Below are 21,849 nucleotides of genomic sequence, written 5' to 3' on the forward strand. Positions count from 1 at the left end.
AATAGCACATGTCCTTAACATGACCTTCACCTAAACAGATGAGGCATCTAATATGCCCATCATTAACAGGCATGACTACCTTGCAAGACAAGCAGTTTTTAAAACCTGGGGACTTATGCATGACTAAAGTCATTACTGCAGTACCACCTCAGGAACAAAACAAATAAAAACAAATCTTCTATTAGAAGACAACAAAGGAAATATTATATACTGACTACATTAAGTATTTACACAAGAAAAGTTATTGATGAGCACAGGAAAACAGTGAGCACAAGGTGTCACTGGGATCTCAAACTTTTAGCAACAAGTGGTCAGAAGGAACTGAGAGGTGGACAAGGTAATCCTGCCCTTTATGCCCTCAGTTGGAGGAATGAGGACACTCAGGGAGTGTGCACCACCATGATGGGTATTGATCACCAGAATCCTCCAGCTCAAGTGCACTGGGAAGCACACACACTTACAGTGGAATATATATGTCAAGCACTCAAAGGAAAATCCTATATTTTGGCAGCTGCTTTACCTTGTCAATATCAGCAACAGTAAGTATTTCAGGTTTTAAAACTTTGTCCTCCCTTGAATGGAAAGATGGTTCTTGAGATGCTCTCTCAAAATCTCGAATGAATTCTTTAGATACTCCTACTGAACTGTATTCTACATCCAACTGGCCAGATAGTCTCACAAGAGTCTTCTTATAAATACTGGATTAACAAAATGAACCAAAGAAAACTAAATTATATGTTTCTTACTAATTAAACAGAAAAGAATTACTAATTACCTGTAGCTTTCAACACTAAAGCAGCTTCATTAAAAATGTTTGTAACATTTTTTCAGTAGATCTCTCTATTTTTCAGGTAAAGTTATTAGTTAGATCAGTGATACTCAGACCTCAGCATTTCAGGAGTCAAATTAGCAATCAACATTACCAAAATGAGTCACAGTAGTGTGAATTCATTATTTCATTTACTATTTTTATATTTATATATTTATATATATATATTCTCAGAGCAAAACAACTGACCAAATATTATTATTTTATCATCTATATCCTGATTGGTTAATAACTTAGATTGGTTGATATTAAAACACTCTGTGATTTAATTATGTGCTGCAAGGAGCTGCAGGAGACACATTAAAGAGCCACTTTAAAGAGCTTGTGAGCCTCAGTCTGAGTATCACTGAGATAGAGAGACAGACTATACACGTCACTACACCACGATTTCACATCATGGCTTTATATATCAGGCATGAACTTTAACATTTTTCCAAATGAAAACACAAACATGTATTTATAATGTAATCTAGAAGGAATATAAAAATTTATAGAGTGGGGGAAAATGGATGACTCAAGGAACTGGTAAAGGAATACGAAGATCTTCAGTTTTAGGCCGAGTTCATACATGGTTCAGACAAGTAGTGATGGAATATTGTCGTACACTGACAGCTATATATTTGTCTTTGTGAAAGGAGTTGTGATCCCAGTCCAGATCCCCAATATTATATAAACCAATATCATGTGGCAGCCTATTAATCTCAGAAATATGAAGAACTACATGGAAACAGAAACTAAATTACACTGCCACCTCTAGGGGTCATCTCTGGAAGTCTGGGTGGAGGACACATTGTTTAGGCGGTGTACAGATAACTGGATAGTTGCTAGCTGTGTTACATCTGTTTTATGGATAAAGAGAAAAATTCAGATGCCAGGATGTTAATTCAGCACTTTTTCAGGGCACTAAAATTCACTTAAAAATTTTTTTGAAATACTTCAATGAAGAGAGCACTTCAATGAGGAAAAAATTACAAACTATGAATACTCACATCAAATGTAGGTTACAATTTAACTAATGTCAAGTAAATCCCATAGTTTCCTTACTCACGGGTCTACTCATTCATTAATGTGTAACTTCCCCAGCCTCAATTACACTTAAAGAAAGTTCACTGACCAAATAAGGAATTATTAGTTTAAAACAACAGGTCATGTATTTCCATCATAAATGGAACAGTTACTATAGCCAAGTTACACAAATCCAACTTTATATTGCAGACTAAGGGTACAATCCAAAGCCCACTGAAATCAATGGAAAGACTCCTATTAACTTCAGTGGGCTTTGGATCAGGCCATAAGAATGGATCTATAGATCTGGGCCCTAAATGGGGAAGGAACCCAGGGACTGGTAAAGTACGGAGCTTTAGATCCAAGAGAGGCACACTGCACAGACCCAAAATCTGGCAGCCTACCCTCTTTTCACCTGGAGCAGTGAAGAAAGCAGAAGAATGTTGCCCTTGAGCCCCTTCCCAGCCCTGGGTCTAAGAGCCATGGATCTGCCGCTTACTGTACTGATGTCTCCATTAACAGTAATATTAAGAGACAGATCTCATATCTCTAAGTATTTACATATAAGGAAATCATGCGTGTACAGGGCTTGAAAACAATGTGGAAGAAATTGATGGTCCACAAACAATATAAAAGCAGAGCAAAATAAAAGATAATCAGATTACTTTAAGAAAATAATATAATAAAATTAAAACATTTTAAACCCGTGCTCGCAACCAAGAGTGCAGAAATAACCTTATAAGGTTTTCATTCTTCTTTTCATCTGTATTGGTCACATTGCTGGAACCCTTAAATAACTCCAGTAGCAGCTGGACAGCATTGTGCACCAGTTTACGGAGCAGTTCTTGGAAGATCTTGTCAACTAGCAGAAGAAACCTTGAAAAGCGTTTCATCATCTGACGCCATTCACTTATCTCAGCATATTTTGGATTTTCTTTGCTGTCACTTGGCACAGACTGAAAAAGCTTTTGAGCTCCCTTCATTTCTGCCACCTACAGTGTTAGTAAAAATAAATTTAGAAAAGTATGCTTTAAATCCCTTAAACATCACATTCAGCACATTTTGTAACAGTCAACTTTTTATTACAGACTTTTCTGTATTGTTCAGAAATGCTTTTATTTAAAGTTCCAGAGAGAGAGAGAGAGAGAGAGAGAGAGAGAGAGAGAGAGAGAGAGACCATGGAAATTCAGTTTTTCTATGCTAAATAAGACTTAATACTTCTGAAAGAAATAATTCTTTATCTTTTTAATATGTTGTTAGTAGAGTATCAATAAGATAAATATTACAAAACAACCAAAAATATACATTAGTAATAAATACTAAAATGAAACGAAGGCCCTATCCAGAGTGACCTCAAAGCCTAATGCCTACCATACCTTTATTTAAGCTTTTACTATAATATATATATATATATATATATATAGACACACACACACAAACTTTTAAAATTAATTCCTCAATGTCAATGCATTTGCACAAACATGCTGCATGCACACTAATCCAAGGTGTTTTCAGTCACCAAAACAGGGTTTGGCAGAAGTATTTTGTTGGGTCACAGAACTGAAGTGCAATTCAGGAAAGAGCAGAGGTGATTTTTGGTGTCAGTTGGGACGTAATCAGCCAATGAAATAATTCCGGGAGGCAGGCCATGACTGGACAATACATGGGGTCTACTGGGAGAGGAGACTTGGGGTCCTGTTGACAGTAGTCTCAGTACAGATCTAGATATGACCACACAGTACATATGATACCTCTAGGGGATTGAAGCTGCATTTGGCTGCCTCAAAGAGTCCAGTGGCATTGGTTGGGGCAAAATAAGGCTTTTATACAGGATTCTTCCATGTGGTGTGAACAAACATTAAAACAACAATAAATACATATATGAGGACATATCTACCAGCATCTTAGCTGGATTAAACACCAGTTCTTTAAGGAGGGCATATAGGCATGAAAAGGGGTCAATTTTATGAATTTGCCATTGTGTTAGCTAGATTGTAAAACTGGTATCTAACAAGCTAGATTTGTCAATGTGGTAAGTGTTATAGTCAACATCAGAACGGAATCTAATTAGGATAACCCCCTTTTATTGAGTCTAGGAAGCATTAGCTTATTAATTTATGTTAGGTTCTTTTCAAATCAATTTTCATCTTGAACATTTTTTCTTGAATCAGGACTCTTGATTATTCTTAACCAATCAACAATTTATTAATTCACCCAGAAACACTTCAGTATAAAATCAACATTTCACAAATCAATTGAAGACACAACCAATGTTCTAGGCATGTACTGAACATATAAAAGCAAACATTGTAGATGAGGATTGAGGATCAACAGTTATACCAAGGAAGAAATGGTCACTCAACCTGTGCAGTAACTGTGGTTCTTCAAGATGTGTGCCCATACAGGTGCTCCATTCTAGATATGCTTGAACCCCTTTGCCTTTGATTGGAGATTTCTAATAGTAGCGTCCATTCGACTCATGCATGCACATTACTCAGCCTCATGCTCCATTCTTATATTACGCCAGCCTCATGTTATATAGTATTGGCAGGCGAACCATCTTTAATTTCTTCTCTACCGGGAAGCTCCATAGCAAAGAACTCTGAAGCAGATGGGAAGGAGAGAGGGTAGTGGATCACCCATAGGGATACATATCTCAAAGAATCACAGTTACTGCAGAGAGAGAGTAACCACAACTTCTTCTTCATGTCAACCACCAAGAGTAAGGAGAGGGATGAGAAAATAAAAATTCTCCTTACACAGAACATAATATTTCTTATCCACTTTCTTGCACGTAGGTGGAATTGTGACTGGGATGTGTCAGATAATGAGGCCCTACTGGACCCTGCAAAGGTTAACAGGCAAGGCAATGCGGTCAGATAAGCTGCTTGGCATCCTTCATATACTTCATGATATGATTCTTTAACCTGTTCAAGAGGCATTTACAAATAATGTACAATCCCCTTTACAAGCTCTTGAAACTGCTTGAAATCATCCACCAGGGATGGAGGAGGTGGCATAACCACTTCATCCAGGAATGAAGAGATATTGGCCAGTGGAGAGACATCTTCATCAGCCTTAGCTTCCCATTCCTCAAAGATTTCTTCCTGAGGTTCAGGTTTCCTAGATAGGGAGGGCGATGAAGGCTATTTATCTCTGTGATAGATGGTGCTCAAAGCCCTAGAGAACTGCTGGCGATCGGACACTCAAAGGTCCCAGTATGGCCAAGGTGGTGGTGCATATGGCATGGGTAGAGGCATCCCTGGGTGTTCATACCAGCTAGATGGTGGTTGTGGCCGTTTCTCACAAGTGATACCAATCTCCTCAGAGACCTTTGGAAAAGAGCCTCCACATGAATGCTGAGGAGAGCCTTGCACATGTATTTGGGAGACTGAGGCAAAATCTTCATCAGAATCTTTCTCTTCCAAATCATTCCACAGTAGTGGATCACTGGAAAAAACCATGAGGTGAAATAGTCAGAACTCGACACAACGTCCAGCAACCTGGAAGTGCTCGGTACTGGGAGTATATCAGAGCCTAGCAATGAAGAGTTGGGCGTCTCAAACATAACAAGGTCTCAGGGAAAGCAAAACTCCTGCAGTATCTTGTCCATGGCCTGCGCTGAAGTGACAGTGAGGGAGTTGTCAGTATTGTGAATCTTGACCACTCTGAGGGGAGTACAGAAAGAGCTTGAGAGGGCTTTCTTTGGTTCCAAGTAAGAAGAGGTAGCACTCTTCTTGCCACCTCACTCCACTGATGGTATTGATGGCCTGGGTCTTCATAGTCTTTAGGTTTGACAGTGCCCTTGGTACCTGAGGAACCAGCAGTCTCATGGGTACCAGGTCCCAGAGCAGTGGGTATTGAAGTAGCTGGAGTCATAAGAGACCGTATTTCTTTGAGGTAGATTCCCTACCTGGAGAACTCAAGGGACAGTTGTTGGGGGGAAGCTTGGAACTTCCTCTTAGAAGCCCTCATGGAGTGTGGTTCAGAGACAGACAGTGGATTTACTCAGAGACCAGCAAATGGAGGTGAAGGGGGGGGGTCCCCTGGCTAGGGTCAGTGGTGGAGCGCAGTGAGTTCTCCATCATGAGGAACTTAAGTTTTATCTCCCTGTGTTTCCTGGCTCTAGATTTTAATACCAGACAGAAGTTGCACTTTTGGGAAATACGAGATTCCCTGAGGCAACGGCTGCATCAGGAGTGTCCATCACTCACCAGGATTGCCTCCTAGCTTGGCAGTTAGCTCTTGAAACCAAGAGAACTGGGCTTGCCCTCCCAGTAAAACAAAACTCCTGGGAGGGGAGAAACTGTATAAAAGGTATTAGAAGAAAGCTATATAAAAAAAAATTATTTTTTTTTTAAACTACTACAAGCTAAAACTACTACTAAAAACAACAATAATAAGCTAACAACTAATAGAGTTAAGGGGACACATCTGAAATAAAGCTCAACGTAAACAACTGCTAAGGCTCGGTCTGAGGCTGAGGTGGTAGAGAAGGAACTGAAGGTAGCTCGCCCACAAAGTGCTATATAACAACAACACAGAACACAAGACTGAGTAACACACATGTGCAGACCAAGCAGACACTGCTATGAGAAATCTCTGATCAAAAGTACAGGAGGCACAAGTGCACCTAGAGTGAAACAATCAAAGTGACAATACTCAAAGAAGAACAATACAAATCACCAAGATGTCTTATTATGTTATGTATGATCGTTAATCATCATTTCTTTAGTATTTCTAACATGTTTTTCACACTTCTAGTGTTTCTCCAAGAAATAAGGATACCTTTTTCCTAAAGGCACTTTTAAGAATATGATCCCTGCTATTTGAATGGTTTGGTCTGGAAGGGAAAGTTTGCAATATCAAAAGCAATTGCTTAAAGTTATTGATTGAAATTTCTCTTAGGCTAATTTGCTTGGATTTACAAAGGAGGACACACATATAACATTAGGTAATTAAAATTCAAAATAACCTCCAGTTATTTATATTAAAGAACAAGAGAAATACTATCTTTGAAATGAAATCTTACCACTTCCTGCCCTGCTAATCTGGAAATAAGAGAGAATCTTTTACATATGGCTGGTCCATGTGTCTAGATAATCTGCAGAACCCAGAAGTGTCAGAGTTCAACAACTCTTCTTAGATCTGTGCCCCCGGACATGGGGTCAAGTCTTTCCCACATAGGATTTCAGCAAAGCTCTTCGATATCTCTTCTGGGTCCTGTGACCCTGGACAATGGGAGAGGCCATCCATGGGGTGTCATGCACAGTGACCTCAGTTTTATACACACGGTGATTTAAGGACTAGTTGAAGGGGACCTCTCTGATTCCTACTGGACATTTGCAAAATGGTTCTCAGCTTTCAGCTCTTAGTTTTTCTGCTGTCTCCATCAGTATGCAGTGGAGGCATCAATGTATATAAAAAGAAGGCAATGCTCTTTTTAGTTGGAGGGTTTAATTCATTTCATGGATTGCATTTAAGTATTTACCGCAACTATTAATTTTGATACCCTTTCCAAGTGATTTCTCTTAATAGTCCAAGAAGTTATATCCTGGTTAGATGTTTATACCTTTCAACATTCCCTTTTTCTTCTTGTGTTATACCATTCCTGTCACTTCTCTAGTGAAACTATTTTTATCAGAGAAAGCACATAAAATCCCTTATAATTCCTCTAAATCTAGTGAACATAGTCCATACCTTCTTTAATAATATATTGAACTTTTCACTTCACATATTTCAAGACTTTTCATGGGATATGAGACATTAAATTGGAGGAACAAGACCAATTATTCACATGGAATGATATATCTCTGATTCAGAATGCATACAAATGTATGGTTTTGGGTGAAGGCTAGGTCATGTACATTTCTTGAGAACACTGGCAGTGTGCTCCATTTGACCTTCAGTTTTCTGGGTCTTACAGCAAGTTATTTATAGCTAGCTTAAACTTATATTTTCTACACTCATTTCTGGCTCTTAATTCCTTGTAGCCAGATAGTGGGATGGGAATTCTATCCATGTGCAAATCATTAAAGCTTTCTGTGTAAGTGCTTAACTGTAGCTTGAAAATTTTATTATATGTACTGGAGCTTTCTGTCATGACCGGAGCTTGGGCAGGCATCCCTAGTGACTGAAGCAGGAATCAGAGTCTACCCAAAGGTCAGAGCATTAAGCTAAGGGTCAGAGTCAGAGTGAGGACTTGAGCCAAGGGTAAGAGTCAGAATCAGAGTCAGACAGTCGAGCCAAGGGATGGAGCTGGAGTCAGAAACAGGGGGCAGGGAATCAGGAACAAGGCAGGAACCAGGGACAAGTCAGGAAAGCAGGGCTAAAGAGTCACGTGAGAAAGCAGGGGCCAATGTAACCGCCAACCAGGAATTTACCCAGTTGCACAGACAACTTCCTGTGCCTCCTTATGGTTTAACTACAGCAGATGGACCAACTGATGGGGCTGGGCACTCCTCTAATCAGGACACCAGTTGACGGTGCCTCTGGTGGTGCCAGGGTTCCATTAGCCACTCATACCACTAGTTACTAGCAAGCCACTGGACTGATGGCAGCCATGATGAGAAGGACACCAACTCAAAAATAAAGGGGGATTTCAGTTATCCCCATATTGACTGGGTACACATCACCTCAGGACGGGATACAGAAATAAAATTTCTTGACACCATAAATGACTGTTTCTTGGAGCAGCTAGTCCTGGAGATGTAATTCTTGATTTAGTCCTAAGTAGAGCACAGGATCTGGTCCAAGAGGTGAATATAGAGGAACCACTTGGTAATAGTGACCATAATATAATTAAATTTAACACCAAAGAAGCCCACCACAGCAGCATTTAATTTTAGAAAGGGAAACTACACAAAAATGAGGAAGCTAGTTGAAAAGAAATTAAAAGGTACAGCCCCAAAAGTGAAATCCCTGCAAGCTGCCTGGAAACTTTTTAAAGATACCATAATAGAGGCTCAATTTAGATGTATATCCCAAATTAAAAAACATAGTAAGAGGACCAAAAAAGTGCCACCGTGTTTAAACAAAAAAGTAAAAGAAGCAGTCAGAGGCAAAAAGGAATCATTTAAAAATTGGAAGTTAAAGCCTATTGAGGACAATAGAAAGGAGCATAAACTCTGGTAAGTGAAGTGTAAAAGTATAATTAAGCAGGCCAAAAAGAATTTGAAGAGAGAAAAAAAAAAAGAGCAAACTTCCCACTTGAGCCATTCTTTTTAGGTGACAAATCTGAGGAATTGTTCCAGACTGAGAGCAATTAAGCAAAGACTCAAAAACTAACAGCAAAAAAAATGTAAGTACATCAGAAGAAGGAAGTCTGCTAAACAATCAGAGAGGCCACTGGACGATTGAGGTGCTAAAGGAGCACTCCAGGAAGATAAGGCCATTGGGGAGAAACTAAATTAACTCTTTGTATCAATCTTCACTGCAGAGGATGTGAGGGAGCTTCCCACACTTGAGCCATTCTTTTTAGGTGATCTTGGAGTCACTGTGGATAGTTCTCTGAAAACATCTGCTCAATGTGCTGCAGCAGTCAAAGCTAACAGACTGTTAGGAACCATTAGGAAAGGGATAGATAAAACAGAAAATATCATAATGCCTCTATATAAATCCATGGTACACCCACATCTTCAATACTGTATGCAGATCTGGACACTCCATCTCAAAAAAGATATATTGGAATTGGAAATGATATAGAGAAGGGCAAGTAACAGGATTAGTGGTATAGAACAGCTTCCGTATGAGGAGAGATTAAAAAGACTGGGACTTTTCATCTTGGAAAATAGACGACTAAGGGGGGATATGATAGAGGGCTATAAAATCTTCACTGGTATGGAGAAAGTGAATAAGGATATGTTATTTACTCCTTCGCATAACTAGGGGTCACCCAATGAAATTAATAGGCAGCAGGTTTAAAACAAACAAAAGGAAGTACTTCTTCACACAATGCACAGTCAACCTGTGGAACTCTTCGCCAGAGGATGTTGTGAAGGCCAAAACTATAACAGGTTTCAAAAAAAGAACTAGATAAATTCATGAAGGATAGGTACATCAATGGCTATTAGTCAGGATGGGCAGGGATGCAACACTATTCTCTGAGTGTCCCAAGTCTCTCTTTGCCAGAAACTGGGAGTGGATGACAGGGGATGGATCACTTGATGACTGCCTGTTCTGTTCATTCACTCTAAAGCACCTGGCATTGGTCATTGTCAGAAGACCAGATACTGGGCTAGATCCAGGTTCAAGATCTGTGGATCCTGACACTCTCCTTTCCTAGGAATTGTGTATTTTAACTTTCGCTTAGTTAATCCTCCCCAGAGAAGATGTCCCATCTGTTGTGATGTGTTTACTGACTCTCAGGCTATGTCTTCACTACAAACACTGTAGCTGTGCTGCTGTAGCATTTCAGTGTAGACAATCATTATAGTGACAGGAGGGGTCCTACCATCGCTGTTGTTAATCCACCTCCCCAAGAGGCACTAGATAGAACAACAGAAGAATTCTCCCTGCAATCTAACATTTTCTACATTGGGCATTAGGTCAGTTTAACTACTTTCTGTGGGGTAGTGGATCTTTCATATCCCTGAGCAATGTAGCTGGGTCAACCTAACTTTTTAGTAGACGTGGCATCACTGTCTTTAGTTCTGAGAGGAAGCCAAAGGTCTGGAAGACATATAAAGGTGATTGGTCTACACCTAAAATTCACACCCCAGAGAGATGTAATTAAGCCAACCTAAGTGCTGATGTAGACACCACTAGGTTGACAAAAGATTTCTTCTGTCAACCTAGCTACCACCTCTTCGGATTCACTATAGTGATGGGAAAAAACCCTCTATCACTGTGTAAGTATCTAGAGGACTAGAATCCCCGTCTGCAGGGCTCCAGGTGACTGATGCTTACACACCACCACTCGGTAGCCATGGCAGAGCCACAATACATGCTCTATAAACCCAGGGTAGGGATGGACTAAATGCCATAGGATGTGCCACCTACTGAAGACTCAATTAGTAGCACCCCTTACCCTAGATTGGTCCAGGTGCACTATTTAAGCATGGAGGGAGTTCCAGGAAGCTGTCTGTGCAACCCGGCAGTACCTGGCCCATTGCTATCCTAATCTCATTCCCTGCTTTGGACTCCAGCTCTGATTCATGGCTTGACACTTTACTCTGGCTCTGATCCTTGGCTTGACTCCTGATTCCTGCTTACAGCTCTGATCCCCGACACCTGACTCCTAGTTCCTGACTGACCCCTAGCTTGGCTCCCCGTTCCCACTCTTGCTCTAACCACCAGGGCCTACTCCTGCTCTGACCACTAGGCATGATGCCTGGTCCTACCCACAAGACCAGAGCACTCATGTCCTGGTTGTGACACACCATGGCACGTGTCTACCCTACATATCAGGCAAAAGTGCACAGGGCTGAAGAGACTCATTCAAATAGTCCCACTCTCACTCAAACAGACCACACAATTTAAAGACCTATACATTTGAGTGGAAAGGTTTCTATGGCCCTAACAAAGAGCACTATCATGCAACCCTTACTCTCCTAGTTTCATTAAAATGAACAGGACTACTAATGTGAGCAAGGGCTGCAGGACCAGAACCATTAATAGGCAAAGTTTATTTTGCCCCAAAGCAGATGGCTCTTATGCAGTCTTCAGTAGCATTGTATACATAGGCATTAAAGCCTCTGTTATGAAGTCTTAGAAAAATTGTATCACCCACATGCCATTTTACAATATGTATATTGACACCTTCAATTTAAAAAAAAAAATCATATTTCTGTCTGGAAATTCTTAATGTGCTATTGTAACAAATAACACCCAAGATTATTATAACTGAAAGAAATTAGAAAAGAAACATGATTTCTCTCTTTTTTCCATTTATTTAATCCATTTGACAGCACCTAGTGTACAATTAATTATTTTCTATGTACAGTCAGCTTCCAGTTCTGGAAGTGGCCTTCAAAGCATGGTATTATATTAAATAAATATTTGATTGAATTTCAAAATCATTAAACTGTAGACCTCACTGAAACTACATGGCTCTTAAAAGAAAATTATATATGATAGAAATATTATATTAAGTAGAGAAAAGAACAAAAAGGAAAATTTTATTATATGGAAAAATAGAATACAATTAATGTTCTTGTAGTTTGCATGAACAGGTACCTACTCTTCTCATATTGCAAATGCCTAATAGTTTTTTAATAGAACTTGAAGAGGAACAACACATGTAGGATAAAACCATAAAAATAAAAATAGCAAAGGATCTTAAATAATTACCCTTAAAAAAGTACTTTGAATGGCTTTAATTACTTTCTCCCTGAAAACCTGTAGCTGATGAAGTGCTTCTTTGTTCTGCTGATATTGCTCCTCACAAAACTCATCCAAAGAATATGTGCGAGATCTGTCCACCTAAATGAATGAATGGAAAAAATACCATGAGTCGTAAAAGAAAACCTAGCAATTAGACATCAGCTCATGTGTCACCCCAACCCATCCTCCTGGACAGTAGCAGCATACAGGCACTAGGCCCCAAAATGCAAAGTGAACACAAGAGGAAGGACAACTGTCAGAGTGCAAGCCTTCAAGTGGAAGAATAGTTTGAGATAACAGAAAAGTGCAATATAGGCAGGGGAAGAGCTACATAAAGCCTGGAAGGTGAGGACAATTAATTTAATTTCAGTGCAGGAAGATGAGGACAAATGAGTTTAATTTTAATGCAGGTCATGCAGAACCAGTGAAGAAACTTAAATAGGGAGTATGTGTGGGTGCGAGACAGAAACATATGGTGGTTAGAGCAGTGGAAGAGAAAAAGAGAGGTTACTTACCTTATAGTAATTGATGTTGTTCAAGATGCGCTGTCTATACGTATTGCACTTATAGTATTGCACACCCTCTAGCGCCAGAGGTCAGATTTTTTTCCTGCTAGCAGTCTCCTGCGGTCCACACATGCTCACAGAATGCACCCATCCTGCTTCCACCTTCCCAGAGGGCATAAAGGGTCAGGGCAGACCAACTGCCACTCAGATCCTTCACCAGCCAAAATCTTGTAAGGACTTTGAATTGTGGGGAAGGAGGGCAGGTCATGGAATACATATAGACAACTCATCAGTTACTGTAAATGAGTAACCTCATTTGTCTATATGTCTCCCACTTATGGAGATTGAAAAGCAGTTAACAAATGGAGGTGCGTATCGAAGTTTTACATAAAGACAGATCTAAGCACTTCTTTATCAAAGGCTGCATCTTCTCTAGTTGCCTGTTCAACTGCATGCTCATGAAAGTATGGACAGATGCCCATGTGCCTTACAAATTTCTAAAACAGAGACATTATTAATAAGCTACGGAAGCACCTTGGGCTCTTGTAAAATGGGTCCTAACTGCCAACGGGCCATCCCAACTTGCAAATTGATAGCACAATTTAATCCAATTTGAAAGTATCTGAGAAAAACAATCTTTAACTCTTTTGGTGCCACAAATAATTAAAGAAAGCCTAAAAGATTTAGTTCTGTTCAGATAAAAGGCTAAAGTTGGGACTCTAACTAGAGTCCTTTCTACTCTATTAGTGTGAGGTTTTGGACAAAATATTGGTAAGTTAATTGACTGGTTAACATGAAACTCATTCACAATCTTAGGCAAGAAACTTGGATAAGCCCTTAATAAAACCTTATCCCTCTGAAAAATCATATAGGCATGACCAGACCTCTACATTTTCACCCACTCTTCGTGCAGAAGTAATCGCTACTAAAAATACTGTTTTCATGGACAGAAGATTTAATGGACAAGTAGCTAAAGGTTCAAACAGGGTTTTCATTAAACTAGACAACACAATGTTCAGAATTCATGGAGCATACAGATCCTTTATAGCTGGAAATGCTTAAGAAATCTTTGAGAAGTAGGATAAGAAAATATATTAAAACCATCATTCTTAGGATGATAGGCAAATACTGAAGCTAGGTGCACTTTAATGGAACTAATCAACAATGCAGACGATTTTAAAGACAGAAGGTAATCTAAAATGGAAGGTATATCAAACTGAAAAGGTGAAATATTAAGACTCTGGAGCCAATCATCCAATCTTTTCCAAGTTGCTCAAGTGGAAAGCTTCTATTATTCATTAAAATGCCCTGAACTGGTTGAGAACAGAATTTCTAAGTCTCATTCAAGAAGCTAGCTTCCAGGCTGTCAGATGTAGGGATGACACTTTCAGGTAAAGAATTGTCCAATTATTCTCTGATATCAAGTTGGGAACCAGAAGAGGGGCAATCTGTGATGGTATCAACCATCCAGAAGCCAGTATGGTCTGGGACATGCTGGTGCGATGAGACTCATGGAAGCTGAGTCTTGCTTGAGCTTCACTAAAGTTCTTGGAATCAGTGGAATTGGAGGGTAAGCAACATCTCCAACACTTTTTGGCCTGAATCAGGTGAAAGATTATACAGACCAGATGAACTGTTCAAAGTTCCAACACCATATGTATGTAGAAGAGTCTCTTTCTGAGGCCACAATGCTCGAGTCTGATGATGTTTGGATGTAAGCATCCCAACCCAGTTTGGAGGTATCCATTAGAGTCGGTTGAGGAAGCACAAATGGAAGGCCTTTGCAAGCCTGAGAAGGATCTAACCACTAATGAAGGGACATCAGAACTCACTGGGGAACTGTAAAGACAGAATGTACAATGTTAAGGATAAGTGCTATGAGGATGGTTTTGGGATGATTGACCATGGACAAGAACTCACAGAAAAAAGACTCTTCAACTGATGGACTCCACTAGAGTACCTGGGGTATTAACCTTCTGGGATCAAGACTAGAATGATTGATAAGAAGGACTTTATGCTAGAGGATATGGGGAGAAGGTTGGGAGAAACTTGTGAAATCTCTACGCCTGGCTTCAATCCACAGTAGGAAGAAAATCAACTAGATGAAGATGCAGTAAGGGATAATGGAACACCACAAGGTAAGAGTATGAAAAGGAAGGAGAAAAAAATGGAAATGTTGTTTAGAGTAGTATTCAGGCAGGTGTTACACTTAGGGAAAGGACTATATCCAGTCTAGCTAGAAAACTAGGTGAAGTCCAAGGGAAACAACTGAAATGCGTCTACATGAATGCAAGGAGTCTGGGCAGTAAAATGGAGGAAATGGAACTATTGGTGCAGAAGGTCAAACCAGATATTCTAGGGATTACAGAAACATGGAGGAATAGCATTCATGACTGACATACTGGTTTTGAAAGAAATGTGTGTTTAGGAGAGAGAGGAATAAGGTGATGAAATAGCACTGTACATCAATGAAGCGGTAACTGTAATGAAATATGAAGTGACAGTATGAATAAAACAATCTGTGTGGGTCAAAATCGCCTTGGGAAAGAATTGTAAAAGAGGGTCTGTTGGGATAATATTAGGGGTCTGTTATAGACCCTCTGGGTCAATCTTGGATATGGATAATAATCTCTAATATTATTAGAGAGAAATACTTTGGGATTCATTTCATAATGGGAGACTAACTTCCTGGATATAGATTGGAGAATAAATGCTGTTAGTATTGGTAGGGACAACTTATTCCTGGATAAGATAGGTCTGCTTTCTTTATCCTATCGTTACTGAGACAAACTGGTTAAAGGAAATAACCTTGGATCAAGTGATCAAAAGCTGATTCAGTTTAAATTAAATGGAAAGATAATCAACACCAAGTCATCAACTACAATTTTTTTATTTCAAAAGGGCAGACTCTGGGAAATTAAGGGAGTTAGTTGAAGAGGCCAACTGGACAAAAGAGTTTAAAGGCTTAAATGCAGAGGCTTAGAAATTCTGCAAATCAACTATACAAAAGCGATCTGAAATTTGCATCCCAAACATGGGGGGGGGAGGGGGAATTTGTAGGGAAAGGCTCTGGATCCAGCTGGATGAACCACCACCTCAAAAACATTATTAGGAGTAAGCAGAGTGCCAGAAGGAATGGAAAAAGGGGACTGGTGAACAAAGAAAGCTACATCACGGAGGTTAGAAAATGTAGAAATAAAGTGAGAATTGCTAAAAATCAAGCTGAATTAGCTCTTGCCAGGGAAATTATAATAAATACTAAAAGGATTTTTAGTTATATAAATAAAATGAGAATAAGGAAGGATGAGAATGAACCGCTATGTAATGCAGAGGGGAAGATTAATGATAATCTAGGTATGGCCAAAAACTAAATGAATACTTTGCCTCAGTTTTCAATAAGGATGATAATAAGTAGCATATGCATGAAGGCAGTACTGTTGATGGAAATGTGTGTCTAGAAAAGTACCACCTCCAAGGTGGAAGAAACACCTAAGGAGCTTAATGCACTCAAATCAGGGGCACCTGATGTATTCCATCACAGAATACTGAAAGAAATGGCACATGCGATTGCTAGTCCGGTAGCAAGGGTTATTAATAAATCTATCTATGTGGGGGTGGTACCATATGACTGGAGAATAGCTAACATCATACTAATATTTAAGAAAGGGGGGGAAACGTGGTCTGGGCAATTATAGTCCTTTTAATCTGTCCTTTTAATCTGACCTCAGTACTATGCAAGGTTTTAGAGTGAACTGTTTAGGAAAGAGTAATTAAATTCACAGAAGTTAATGGTAAAGGTGATGTAGTGCAACATGGGTTTACCAATGATAGATCATGCCAAACTAACCTGATTTCCTTCTTTGCTAAAATAACTGATTTTTTAGACAAGGGAACTGGACTTCAGTAAAGCATTTGACATGGTATCATATGGAAAATCATTAGTTAAATTAGGGAAGATGGGGATCAGTACAAGCATTGTAAGGTGGATGTGGAATCAGGTAACAGGAAGAAGGCAACGGAAAGGTGAAGAATTGTACGGAAAGGTGAATTATTGGACTAAAGGGAGGTTATTAGTGGAGTTTCCCAAGGATCAGTCTGGGGACCAGTATCATTCAATATTTTTATTAATGACATTGGCACAAAAAGTAGGAGTGTCATAATGAAATATGCTGATACCACTAAGTTGGGAGTCATCATCAACTTAGGGGAGGATCAGAATATTATACATGAAGATCTGGACAGCCTTGAACACTGGAGTGACAGAAATGAGATGAAATTCAATAGTACAAAGTACAAGGTCACACACTTGCAGTCTAATAATCAGAATTTCTGCTACCTGCTGGGGGCTCATCAGTTGGAAGTGACAAAGGAGGAGAGAAACCTGGTTGAGAGTCAATCACAGGATGACTATGAGCACCAATGTGTTGCACCTCTGAAAAAGGCAAATGTGATCCTAGGATGTACTTGGCGAGGCATTTCCAGTAGAGACAGAGAAGTATTAATCCCATTAATAAGCCACCGGTAAGACCTCGTTTGAATATTGTGTACAATTCTGGTCACCCGTGTTCAAGAATGATTAATTTAAACTGGAACAGGCACATACAAGCACTACTAGGATGGTCAGGAGAATGGAAGGCTTATTTTATGAGGAGAGAGACTGGAAGAGCTTATACCCCTCCACCGAGCTCCATCCCCCTGCACCCAGACCCCAGCCGAGCTCCACCCCCCTGCATCTGGACCCCCACCCCTGCACCCAGACCACCCCCTGCTAAGTTTTCCTGCATTTGAACCCCCACCCTGATGAGTCCCCCCCCCGCACCTGGACCACCCCACTGTGCCCCCTGCACCCAAACTCCCACCCCACTGAGTCCCAACCAGCTGCACCTGGACCTCGACCACACCAATCTCCACTCTCCCAGCACCCAGACCACTCCTGCTGAGCCCCAACCACCTTCACTTCACTCCCTTCAGAGTCCCATTCCCTCTGCCCCTGGAATCTCCCGAGCTCCTATGCATTCAGATCCCCCCCCCCCCCCCCCCCCCCCCCCCCCCCGCACCCAGACCCCCCACGGAGCCACCCGCACCAAGCCCCTCCACACTTGGATCCTGCCAGGTTGAGCCTCCTTGCCCCATACCTGGATTGGGAGACAGGGCTGGGCGTGTGAGACTGTCCCTCTTGCTTGCTACCTTGGTTCACCTGGCGTGGAGGGTCAGGGCCCTGGGGTGTTTCTGGGGTTGGCCTAGCCCTTGCATTGTGTCAGTGTTGGGTGCATCCTTACTGCTCAGTCCATGCACTGGGGAAGAGGGGGCTGAAGGGTGAGCTCCCACCTCTCTGCAACTAGTGGCCTATGCTCCCCACTGCCACGCTGGAGGCTTTGGGGAAGGGATAGCTCAGTGGTTTGAGCATTGGCCTGCTAAACCGAGGGTTGCAAGTTCAATCCTTGAAGGGGGCCACTTAGAGATCTGGGGCAAAAATCAGTACTTGGTCCTACTAGTGAAGGCAGGGGGCTGGACTTTCAAGGTCCCTTCCAGTTCTATGAGATAGGTATAGCTCCATAATTTTAAACTTCAATTTATTTATTGACAAATAAAATAAGCAGAATTTTAAAATCTTGGGAGCAGAATTTTTAATTTTTTTCTGGCGCAGAATTCCCTCAGGAGGAAACTGCATGATGGAGTTGCTTATGCTGGTAGGGGGCAGGGCTCAGCAGCTCTGGAGCTCATTTCTGGTTATTTTCTAAAAGCTCATGGTTCAGGGTTTCAGCCAGCCCCCTGCAGCGGTCAGGAAGGGATTTTTTTTCTCCCCAACATATTCTGGGACTTTTTGTTGTTTATTTCCTTCCTCTGAAGCATCAGAGGTTACTACAGTTGAAGAGGGGACATTGGACAGGACAGGCCAGAGCTCTGAGGTGGCATACAGCATTCTCCCTCTCAGATGCTTTACTGGCTGGTTTTTGCTCACATACTCAAGGGCTAACTCAGGGGTTCTCAAACTCTCCCTCAGGGAGTCGCAAGGTTATTCCGGGGGGGTCACGAGGTGTCAGCCTTCACCCGAAACCCCGCTTTGCCTCCAGCATTCATAATGATGTTAAATATATAAATTAAAAACACTTTTTATATCGGGGAAGTTGCACTCAGAGGCTTGCTATGTGAAAGGGGTCACCAGTACAAAAGTTTGAGAACCACTGGGCTAACTGATAGCCTTATGTGGTGTTGGGAAGGAATATTCCCCCAGGTCAGATTGACAGTGACCTTGCGGAGGGGGGAGGGGTATTCGCCTTCCTCTGTAGAACATGGGTACGGATCATTTGCCAGGATTATTTGGGTGTTTCTCACTAATTTATTTCCTGGCCAATACTGGGGTCCCAGGTACTGATGCATGTTGGGCTCTCCTATTCTCTGCCTGTGGCTCATAATAGTCTTGTCTCCTGTGTGCTGTAATACTCTGATCTCCTTTCAGTTGTTGAGTATAGTGTGGGGGTGCTGGGTGGTCTGTGATATATAAACAAATCAGACTAGACGTTCTGGTGGCCCCTTCTGGAATTAAACTCTAGGATTCTCTTCAACCACCATGAGAGAAGATGAAGTTATAGCCTGGACTGAGGAAAGAAACCAGCATGATACTATGTACCCTAAATAGTTTCGGACAATTCTGACAATCATTAAAGAATTTCTTTGCACGAGTAGTATGACATTCATCAGGTTTTCTAATCTGTTCTGAGGAAGATCTACTCACATTGTCTTTGAATCCATCACAACCCTTGTAATTTCCCACTTTTTGAGAAGGAATTATGTTTGATTTCTTCATGTGAACTCTTAGGGTTTGCCTACACTGGCACTTTACAGCACTGCAACTTTCTCGCTCAGGAGTGTGAAAAAACACCCCCCTGAGCGCAGCAAGATTCAGCGCTGTAAAACACCAATGTAGACAGTGCACCAGCACTCTGCCGCGACTACACAAGCCACATTAAAGAGCTGCCATGGCAGCGCTGCCGCAGCAGCACTTTAACATTGTCAGTGTAGACTAGCCCTTAGACCTACATTTGAGAAACAACCGAGAGTGAAGATGATGTGATCCATTACTTACTTTTATGAAAAGCCCCAAAGAAGCCAACTGTCCAACAACTGATATACTCTGCTGTTGTGTCATCTGAGGAATGCTGCCACTGTGCCCAGACAATTATGAAGATCCTTGGAACCAAAGCCAAACTGAAAGCAACATTCAGTACTGGTATGTGTCATTTCTACCACAAATCTTAAATATTGTTTGCAAGCTGGATAGATGGAGATGTGAACATACCCATCAAGCATATCCAGAGCTGTAAACCAATCCAGCAGATTCAGTCATGGGACTATAACTATAACAGCAAGAGCCAGCATTTTGAACTTTTGTTTCCAGATAAAAGTGGGGTCCCACGGGGGGCAGGGGTGTTCTTGGCCCAAATATATTTTATATTTTTATCAATGACTTGGAATAAAATAAAAATTACTGATAACATTAGCAGATTACACAGAATTGGGGGAGTGGTAATGAAGACAGGTCACTGGTACAGAGCTATCTGATCCACTTGGTAAGCTGGACATAACCAATATGTTTTAATACTGCTAAATGTAAATGCATGTGTCTAGGAACAAAGAATGTAGGCCATATATGCAAGACAAAAGACTATCCTCATAAGCAGTGACTCTGACAAACATTTAGGGCTCGTGGTGAATAATCAGCTGAACATAAACTCCCAATGCGATGCTGTGGTCAAAAGGGCTAATGCAGTCTTTGGATGCATAAAGAGGGGAATCTCAAGTAAAAGTATATAATTTATTTTGCCTTTCTATTTGACACTGGTGTGACTGCTGCTGGAATACTGTATCCAGTTCTGGTTCCCACAATTCAAGAAAGATGTTGAAAAATTGGAGAGGATTCAGAGAAGAGCCACAAAAATGATTAAAGGATTAGAAAATGTGCCTTACAGTGACAGATACAAGGAGCTCGTTCTATATAGCTTAACAAACAGAAGGTTAAGGGGTGACTTGAGTACAGTCTATATGAGTAACAAATATTTGAAAATGGGTCTTTTCAATCTAGCAGGGAAAGGTATAACATGATCCAGTGGCTAGAATTCGAAGCTAGACTAATTCATACTGGAAATAAGGCATACATTTTTAACAGTGAGGATAAGTAACTGGCAATTTTAAAATCAGGATTGAATATTTTTCTAAAAAATATGCTCTAGAAATTATTTTGGGGCAGTTCCATGGCCTGCGTTATACAGGAGGTCCCTTCTGGCCTTGGAATCTAATATATAATCCTTCTGGGAAGATTTCTGAAGTCTGATTTTAGGATAAATCTTGGGAACCATAGGCAGGCGGGTAAGAAAGAGATCCCTCCAAACTTGCCTCAGAAGCCAATGAACATTCTCTCAAACAAAGATGACTAGCTCAAGGAGGTGTCTTCATTAAGTGAGTGCCAGATCCTGCAGGCAGATGTTCAATAGCCAGTACCAATGATTCACCCATATATGGTACCAATAATGGATTGTCAGCATGAGCCAATATTGGTGATTCTGAATGGTCACATATCACTAAATCTAATGGTACCATGTATGTGGGAGCTGAAGTAATCGGTACCGATGCTGGAGCTGTATAACCTATCAGTAAAGTTGTACACAATAACAACAAGAAAATAGTCAGGGAAGCAGCACCCTTGAACTGAGATGGTACCTGGTATTAAATCCTTGAGTACCAATGAAGATGCATACAGAAGATGCTACTGTTACCTGCAGAGGTGGCACTGAAGCCTCAGAATGATCTGAAGGCATTCTCTTTAACAGTACCAATCTCTCAGAGGCATGCTTCAAGGCTTCAGAAAACACCTATCTATGCCTTCCAAAACAGCAATTTGAATCTTGTCTTCTTTTTCTTCAAAGGATCTTGTCATAACTATAAAGGGAAGGGAAACAGCTCTCCTGGCCAGAGACTCCAAATCCTTTTACCTGTAAAGGGTTAAGAAGCTCGGGTAACCTGGCTGACACCTGACCCGGAGGACCAATAAGGGGGCAAGATACTTTCAAATCTTGGGGGGGGAAAGGCTTTTGTGTGGGCTCTTTGTTTTAAGGGGTGGTTCGCTCTTGGGACTGAGAGAGACCAGACATCAATCCAGGTTCTCCCCATCTTTCTAAACAAGTCTCT

The 21,849-nt window shown here is 40.9% G+C and overlaps 1 protein-coding gene across 1 annotated transcript in view; it reads right to left on the minus strand.

The window, feature by feature from the left end:
- The window catches only part of DNAH14 (dynein axonemal heavy chain 14), a 439,459-nt gene that overhangs the window by 369,083 nt on the left and 48,527 nt on the right, over window positions 1-21,849 (minus strand). The window contains 3 exon segments of the mRNA XM_029912981.1: window positions 521-698; window positions 2,570-2,826; window positions 12,125-12,256. Of these exon segments, the coding sequence (XP_029768841.1) occupies window positions 521-698; window positions 2,570-2,826; window positions 12,125-12,256 (567 nt within the window).

The sequence above is a fragment of the Terrapene carolina genome, unplaced genomic scaffold (genome assembly GCF_002925995.2).
Source record: "Terrapene carolina triunguis isolate 2854851 unplaced genomic scaffold, T_m_triunguis-2.0 Scaffold406, whole genome shotgun sequence".
Taxonomy (NCBI): Eukaryota; Metazoa; Chordata; order Testudines; family Emydidae; genus Terrapene; species Terrapene triunguis.